Raw genomic sequence first — 8,600 nt, 5'->3', positions numbered from 1 at the left:
CAGGCCATTGCACTCCAGCCTGGGCAACAAGAGCGAAACTCCATCTCAAAAATAAATAAATAAATAAATAAAATAAAATATAATAAAAAATAAGAAAAGTTTTAATAGAAGTCTATGCCAGACTATGCACACATAAGTGCATGTTATAATTCTATTATCACATAAAGTAATTGCTGAGACATACCTGTTTTTAGCCCCTGGGACGGTAGACCATGAGCTCACAGAAGGACGACCACGAGGTTGTAATCATAGAACCTAATATTAATGCCATGACTGATGGCCAAACATGGTGGTTCACACCTATAATCCCAATACTTTGCCAGGCTGAGGAGGGAGGATAAGGAGCCTGGGAGGTCGAGGCTGCAGTGAGCGGTAATCGCGCCACTGCACTCCAGCCTGGGCAACAGAGTAAGACCCTCGCTCAAAAATAAATAAATAAATAAATAAATACAAATAAGTAAAATTCCATGCTTTAACTTTCACAAAAATCATATGAGGGGCACCTTTGGAATCCTCATTTCACAGATTTAAAAAAAACGAGCGTCGGGGAGCTAAATAATATGCTCACGGTTTCATGGCTAGCTTAGAAAAAGCACGGATTTATCTTGTTTTTGATAGACTGTATTTGACATTATTGTAGTTTACCCTCCGTAGAGACTCGTTTGAGGTCCTGGGGGTCTAGAGTAAAATCAGCGTTGGGATTTTGGTTCCTTCCTTGGACAACTTGCGTAGACCACGCAGAACCTCAGTCTCCCCCAAGCACCCACCCTAGAAACTACATTTCCCAGCAGGCTGTGCGCCGGCGCCTTCGTACTTCCTCCCGGCGTCCCCCGCGGCGGGAAAGAGCCGAGTGGGCTCGAGGCCGACGCGACCATCATTTGTCGACGCCGCTGCCGCTGCCTTCCTGAGAGAAGCCGTCGCGGCCGTCCCCACCGCCTCCGCCGGCTACCATGTCCGCCCAGGCGCAGATGCGGGCCCTGCTGGACCAGCTCATGGGCACGGCTCGGGACGGTGAGTCACAGCGGCCAACCAGGCGAGGGTCTGGGGTGGGAGTGAGGCGAGGCCGCCGGGCGGCCTGAGGCGGGGGCCGCGATCGTCTGCGCCTGCGCTTGCGCGGGGCACCGCTCCTCCTCCGCCGCGCGCCGACCGCAGGCGCCGGGCCTTTGTCTAAGCCGGTTCGTCTCCGAGGCGGCCGTGGGTCCAGGTCCGGCTCCTCTTTCGGAGTCTGCGCCACGGATGGGGCTTCAGCCTCCTTCCCGTTTACCGTCCCGCTACTTCCTCCCCGACGGGCGCCGCGGCTCCGTGCCCCTCCGCGAACTGTGGAGTCGGCGAGGGGCTGGAATCAGCGTGGGCTCCAGGTCGCTGGCAGCCGGGTGGCAGAACTGCTCCGAGGCTCCTTGGGAAGAAGCTACACCCGAGGGAGCCGGATGGGCCTCGAAACCCTGGCCCGTTCTGGTTCTGTACCATTGCAAGGGGAGCCGTAAACTGAGCCTTTCTAACGTGGGTTTCTGCCGAGTACTTTTCCAGCTCCCTCCTTCCCCCAGCACACAGGAGAGCCTCTGGGTAGCCAGCGCTTGGCAGTGGTTAGGTAGGTTGTACTGTGTAGGGAGGAGCTCAAGATCATGATGGTTGTCACACGAGAAAGCGGTTGCATCTTCGCAAAACTATATACCTGCTGTGGTTTGTGTTTTCTTTTCTGCTGAAGTAATGAAGTTGTAAGTTCACACTGGCACATTCTCAGGGCTGTGCAGATTATTTGCACTTTATTTCATAGGTGAATAAGTGCTTTTTAGCTTTCTTTGTATATTGAGTTGCTTTTGAATTGCTTCCCATATTTTTATTTCATACAAACTGAACAATTGTGGCCCCTCTATTTTATTTATAAAGGTTCAGTGTATCTTTGCCTGCCTACATCACTCTGCAAGGGAGTTGCAGAAAGCCTCATGTTCATCGAGCCGTGAGTCACAACCAATTTCTAAGCTGTTATAACGAAAAAGTGTTTGCTTTTTTTCACAAGTAACTTTAAAAGTGTAGTTTAGAAAGAAAACATTTTCAATAAAAAGACACTACATTAATCCTGGATGCTTGCAAATCCTAAAATATATTCCTCCTCTAGCGTTGCACAGCTCTGTGTTGTGTACACAGCCTAGCTTTAGAATTTGTCACATACCACTTTGCCTTTACTTTTATGTATCATTCCCCCGACTTCCTTACTGCAGGTGTGGGCAAGAAAACTTTTCCTTTAACACTTTTCAACAGCGGGCATAAAATTCTGCAGCTGAGGTCTTGAAGAATGCAGATGGGTACAGTATGTGTTGGAGCTCACAGTGTGTATTGACTAACCTAGTTCCTTTTTGCTTTTTTTGGTATTGTCGTGTTAAAAGTGACTCCCAGGTAGCAACTCTCTTTTTTAAGGGTGGGGACGAAAGGGGCATAGGAAGAATAGATCTAGATTATTTAACAGTCTTCGATAGCGTTTGAAAGCTTTCTTCTTCATTCAATTTTGGGCAAAATACTGCCTCTGCATTTGTTCATAACTAAAAGATTAATAAGTAGCTTTTGTTGGTGGAAATTACCAGCTCTATAAGTCGCCCTTGGTGGTTCATGGACCTCTGATTAGCTTGGGTTTTGGAATCTCATTGCCACATGTATATGTGGAGCCAATGGCCTTTTGGTGCTCAGCTGCTTACGTCTGACTCCTTGACTTCTTTGGTACACTGATGGAGTCAGATCTCATTAAGTGTGATTCTTCATGATATAACTGGCCTCAAAAAAATGTGTATTCCACTCCAGTGTAAATATCTTTAGATCAGCTTTTCATTGTATTTGATGGGGAGAACACAGAAATGATAGACTGCAAATGATCCAGGTGAATCATTACACTAGTGTTTTCTTGTGGTTAACGTGATAATATTGTCTTATTTAAAACCACAAATGAATTTCAGGAGACGAAACCAGACAGAGGGTCAAGTTTACAGATGACCGTGTCTGCAAGAGTCACCTTCTGGACTGCTGCCCACATGACATCCTCGCTGGGACGGTAGGTGCATTTTGGGGGACCTCATGGAACACTCTGACATGAGTGCTGGGTAGGCAGTGATGGTTTTTCTGTGTTGAATTTTGTTTTAAGTCTCTTTTTCTCTAAGTGGCTGAATTACAGCAGGTAATCCTCCACTTGTATGTATGCATGCCTGCGTGCGATGGAGTCTTACTCTGTGTTGCCCAGGCTGAAGTGCAGTGGTGTAGTCACAGCTCACTGCAGCCTCGAACTCCTGGGCTCCAGCGAGCCTCCCGCCTCAGCCTCTTGAGCTTCTGGGACTACAGGCATGAGCCACTGCTCCTTGCTCAGTCCTCCACTTTTTAACAGGCAGAAATCCTTGATGCCGTTTAAATGATAGATTCTATTCATTTGGTAGGATTTTATATTATGGTACAAATTTCACTGTTGTAAAATTCTGTCTGTACGATTACCAGATTTTTTTGTAAAGTCATTTATACTGCGATATTCACAACTAAATAGGGCAAGTATTCTAATTTGGCTGTAGCAAAAAATATGCTTTAGGTCAGCCTGAAGTTCTTTGAAGATTCTGCGTGGGTTTGTTTGTTTGACCTCAAGTTGAATGTGTGGAAGACTTTTGATCTAGCAAGGTACATTTTCTTCCCCAAATTATTTGGTTTTTAAAAAATCAGTTGAGGATACATTGATTTTGTAGTTTTGTGTTGTGCCACCCTTTCAAGAAATCAACATGCTATGTGACGAATATAGACCCCTGCAATTTTAAGGTCACTTCAGATGAACAAAACGGATAAATGCTAGCTTTGTGTAATGTGCATTTATTCGAAGTAAGAATTTGAAAAGACCGAATACTGGAGGATTATCTGTGGTGATTCAGCCACTGAGACAAAAGGAGTCCTGTAGAGACCACCCCCATTTTAAGGTTTCACAGCTACCTCACAGAGGATAAAAACTCTTCTCTCATTTTAAGGATGAAATGTGCATGTGTTAGAGGATGTTTTCTTCGTGATGAATCATTGCTTTTATTAGGGAGGAGCACCTTCTGGAAAACCCCTCAGATGTGTTAAATCTTCTCAATCTGACTTTTCTGACAGCAAATGCAAAATGAACGCTAAACCGTGTGCCTCTGTTCCTTAGGGTGTTGTCTGCTGTTTGGCCTGGGGTGGGAAAACGTTACTGTTTACTGCAGATTACTGTGGGTACCGAGGTCAATACAGATTAATGATTTCCACTCGTCAAAGGCAGTTTCACTGTAGGGTATTTTCATAGGATGCACAACTTCGAATTCTTGATAAACCCATAGTGAAAGAAGTCAGAGCAGATAGCTGTGTACTCTCAGGAAGATTTCAACCATGTTTTCCTCGGCCAGACCCTGTGTGTGTAGCGCAGCTGTGGAATACTGGTGAGAAAAATAATCTCAGTGAGAGGATTTCTCATTCTTCTTTTTTTTTTCTTCTTGAGTTTGCTGTTGTTGCCCATCCTGGAGTGCAGTGGCGTGATCATGGCTCACTGCAACCTCTGCCTCCCGGGTTCAAGCCATTCTCTTGCCTCAGCCTCCCAAGTAGCTGGGATTACAGGCATGCACCACCACACCCGGCTAATTTTTGTATTTTCAGTACATACGGGGTTTCACCACATTGGCCAGGCTAGTCTGGAACTCCTGACCTTGTGATCTGCCCACCTTGGTCTCCCAAAGTGCTGGCATTACAGGTGTGAGCCACCGTGCCCTGCCAGAGTGAGGGTATTTCACACAAATGTTTATTGTTAGTTATAGGTGAATTCGCTAGATATTTATTGGACACCTACTTTGTGCTAGGCACTGGAGATAGTGTGCCAATAAAGTCTTTACTCTCATCTAGTGGGGGGAGAGGATGCATGATGAGTAAGTAAATGAGTAGATAATGAGCTGTTCTAGATTGGGGGAGGAGGAAAGGCCTCTCGGGGACGTGTGAGCAGAGACCTGAATGGTGAGAAAGAACACGTGTAAAGTTTGGGGATTTGGTGCTCTGGGTGGAGAGTGCAGAGGAACAGAAGGAACACCCCTGATGTTTCTGGACTGGCGTGAATTAGCAGCGAGAGGGAGGCAGGGGTTATGGAGGCCTATGAGAACCAGGAAGCCATGGATCGAGGGCCGTCACTCCAGTGTTTGGAGTTGGGCAGGGGCAGCTCAGCAGCAGGGGTTGGAGAAGCATCCTGAGAGGGAGGAGGAGACCCAGGAAACCGTGTGCATGTGAAGACAGTGCCTTGCACAGGTGTGAATGAACAAATGTCAGAGGCTGCTGATGGTCAGTTGGAATAAGGATTGGAAATTCAGACAGGGTTTGTTGTAGAGATTGATCCTTGCTGGGGTTGTTGTTGTTGTTGTTGTTGTTGTTGAGACGGAGTATCACTCTGTTGCCAGACTGGAGTGCAGTGGAGTAATCCTGACTCATTGCAACCTCCGCCTCCCGGGTTCAAGCAATTCTCCTGCCTCAGCCTCCTGAGTAGCTGAGGTTACAGGCACGTGCCGCCACACCCGGCTAATTTTTGTATTTTTAGTAGAAGCGGGGTTTCACAATGTTGAGCAGGATGATCTCGATCTCTTGACCTTGTGATCCACCTGCTTGGCTGCCCGAAGTACTGTGATTACAGGTGTTAGCCACCATGCCTGACTGTTTTGTTTTTTTTGGAGACACTGTCTTGCTCTGTTACCCAGGTTGAAGTGCAGTGGCTCGGTCTTGGCTCACTGCAACCTCTGCCTCCCATGTTTAAGCGATTCTTCTGCCTCAGCCTCCTGAGTAGCTGGGTCTACAGGTGTGCAACACCACGCCTGGCTAATTTTTGTATTTTTAGTCGAGACGGGGTTTCACCATATTGGCCAGGCTGGTCTTGAACTCCTAACCTCGTGATTTACCCGCCCCGGCCTCTTAAAGTGCTGGAATTACAGGCATGAGACATTGCGCCTGGCGAGAACTGTGTTTTCTGAAGGTTCTGGAACCGTTGGTGCCCTTCCTGGTCAGCAGTGTTAGACCAATAGAAGGTACAGAAGAGAACACAGGTTGTTGAGTAAAAAAGGCCTGACACACTGGATTTAGCAGCCATTTGGAATATTGTGGAAGGACTTAATGAATGTGATATCTCAGCTCTGCTTGATGTTAGGCATCCAGGGGAATGGCCAGTAGTATTTTTCCCTGCCTCCTTGGCAAAGCTGAAAAAGGTACATCCAAAATCATAGAACCCAAGCCTGTCCTCAGTGTGCTTTAGCGGGAACTGTTTTGGGAGCTCTCACATTGAAAAGTAAGTGCTGAATTTTGCTTCATGTGAGGTTTTTTTTTTTGCTTGCTTTTTTTTTTTTTTTTTTCTGAGAATGAGTCTCGCTCTGTCGCCCAGGCTGGAGTGCAGTGGCTGGATCTCAGCTCACTGCAAGCTCCACCTGCTGGGTTTACGCCATTCTCCTGCCTCAGCCTCCCGAGCAGCTGGGACTACAGGCGCCTGCCACCTCGCCCGGCTAGTTTTTTGTATTTTTTAGTAGAGACGGGGTTTCACTTTGTTAGCCAGGATGGCCTCGAACTCCTGACCTCGTGATCCGCCCGTCTCGGCCTCCCAAAGTGCTGGGATTACAGGGTTGAGCCACCGCGCCCGGCCGAGGTTTTTGTTTTTGTTTTTGTTTGTTTGTTTGTTTGATAGAGTCTCACTCTGTTGCCTAGGCTGGAGTGCGTGGTGCGATCTTGACTCACTGCAGCCTCTGCCTCCTGGTTTCAAGCAACTCTCCTGCCTCAGCCTCGTGAGTAGCTGGGATTACAGGTGCCCGCCACCGCGTCCAGCTAATTTTTTGTATTTTTAGTAGAGATGGGGTTTCACTGTGTTGGCCAGGCTGGTCTTAAATTCTTGACCTCAGGTAATCCGCCCGCCGTGGCCTCCCAAAGTGCTGGGATTACAGGCATGAGCCACCGTGCTCGGCCTCATGAGGATTTGTAATATCATATCTTTCTTGACAGTTGAGGTTTTTATAATGGAAATCAATTTGAACTTAATATTTTGTTGTACTTAAGGTTTTAGGGTCTACTTCCTTTGGTGGTAGTTTTGTCTTTGAATAGAAAGCCTTGATTAGTTTAAAGCATTTTTTTCTGATAGCTAGCATTCATTTTTCAGCTATAATGCTTAGTTTGTGGAAACTATATGTGTATTTTTTTTGTTTATTTGTTTTTTGAGATGGAGTCTCGCTCTTTCGCCCAGGCTGGAGTGCAGTGGCGCAATGTCGGCTCAGTGCAAGCTCCGCCTCCCAGGTTCACACCATTCTCGTGCCTTAGCCTCCCGAGTAACTGGGACTACAGGTGCCCGCCACTGCGCCCAGCTAATTTTTTTTTTTTTTGTATTTTTAGTAGAGACGGGGTTTCACCTTGTTAGCCAGTATGGTCTCGATCTCCTGACCTCGTGATCCACCAAAACTATGTATATATTTATATTATTTTTTTTTTGAGATGGAGTCTCGCTGTGTTGCCCAGTCTGTAGTGCAGTGGCGCAATCTTGGCTCACTGCAAGCTCTGTCTCCCGGTTTCACGCCATTCTCCCACCTCAGCCTCTGTAGCTGGGACTACAGGCGCGCACTACCACGCCCAGCTAATTTTTTGTAGTTTTAGTAGAGACGGGGTTTCACCGTGTTAGCCGGGATGGTCTGGATCTCCTGACCTCGTGATCTGCCCGCCTCGGCCTCCCAAAGTGCTGGGATTACAGGCATGAGCCACTGCGCCCGGCCCGAAACTATGTATTTTAAAGGAAAACACCAGAGCTTAGAAGAGTGAATGAGGCCAGGTGCGGTGGCTCATACCTGTAATCCCAGCACTTCAGGAGGACTGGGTGGGCAGATTACTTGAGGTCAGGAGTTTGAGACCAGCCTGGCCAACATGGTGAAAACCCATCTCTACTAAAAATACAAAAAAATCAGCTGGGCGTCGTGGCGTGCCCCTGTAGTCCCAGCTATTCGGGAGGCTGAGGCGGGAAAATCACTTGAATCTGGGAGGTGGAGGTTGCATTGAGCTGAGATTGTGCCACTGCACTCCAGCCTGGGTGACAGAGTGAGACTCTGCTTAAAAAAAAAAAGAAAAAACAGAATGAATGAAGTAAAAGTTGTCAGATTTTCAGTGACAGTGATTTTAATTGCAAATCTGGTTTCCAGAACCACTGTTGTCCTATCTCTAGGTCTTCTGTGTAACCGACCATAACGTGAATTCCATCTGACTTCAGAATAATGATAAAGGAGAAAAGTCAATCTTTTGTCAAAATAAAGATCTCCATACAAGGCAGACCCGTTGTCTGCCGCCTCCATGTTGGCTTTGTTATTAGTGATACTGAAGGACGATTTGTTAACGAGCATGCCACATGGTTTCTTTTTAAATTTATTTTATTTTATGTTATGTTATATTATGTTATTTATTTTATTTTTTATATTTTGTTTTGTTGAGACGGAGTCTCACTCTGTTGCCCAGGCTGGAGTGCAGTGGCATGATCTTGACTCAGTGCAAGCTCCGCCTCCCGGGTTCACACCATTCTCCTGCCTCAGCCTCCTGAGTAGCTGGGACTACAGGCACTGGCTAATTTTTTTTTT

General features: G+C 46.8%; 1 protein-coding gene across 1 annotated transcript in view; it reads left to right on the top strand.

The window, feature by feature from the left end:
• Positions 1-826: 826 nt before the first annotated feature.
• LUC7L (LUC7-like (S. cerevisiae)) overlaps positions 827-8,600 on the top strand; it is a 64,704-nt gene continuing 56,930 nt past the window's right edge. The window contains exons 1-2 of the mRNA XM_011967006.1: positions 827-1,011; positions 2,946-3,040. Coding sequence (XP_011822396.1) covers positions 951-1,011; positions 2,946-3,040 — 156 coding nt within the window. The 5' untranslated portion in view covers positions 827-950. The remainder of the gene's footprint in view (positions 1,012-2,945; positions 3,041-8,600) is intronic.

Source organism: Mandrillus leucophaeus, unplaced genomic scaffold, assembly GCF_000951045.1.
Source record: "Mandrillus leucophaeus isolate KB7577 unplaced genomic scaffold, Mleu.le_1.0 Scaffold78, whole genome shotgun sequence".
Taxonomy (NCBI): domain Eukaryota; kingdom Metazoa; phylum Chordata; class Mammalia; order Primates; family Cercopithecidae; genus Mandrillus; species Mandrillus leucophaeus.
Note: the sequence above shows the minus strand (reverse complement) of the source record. Positions and strands in the feature narration are given on the sequence as shown.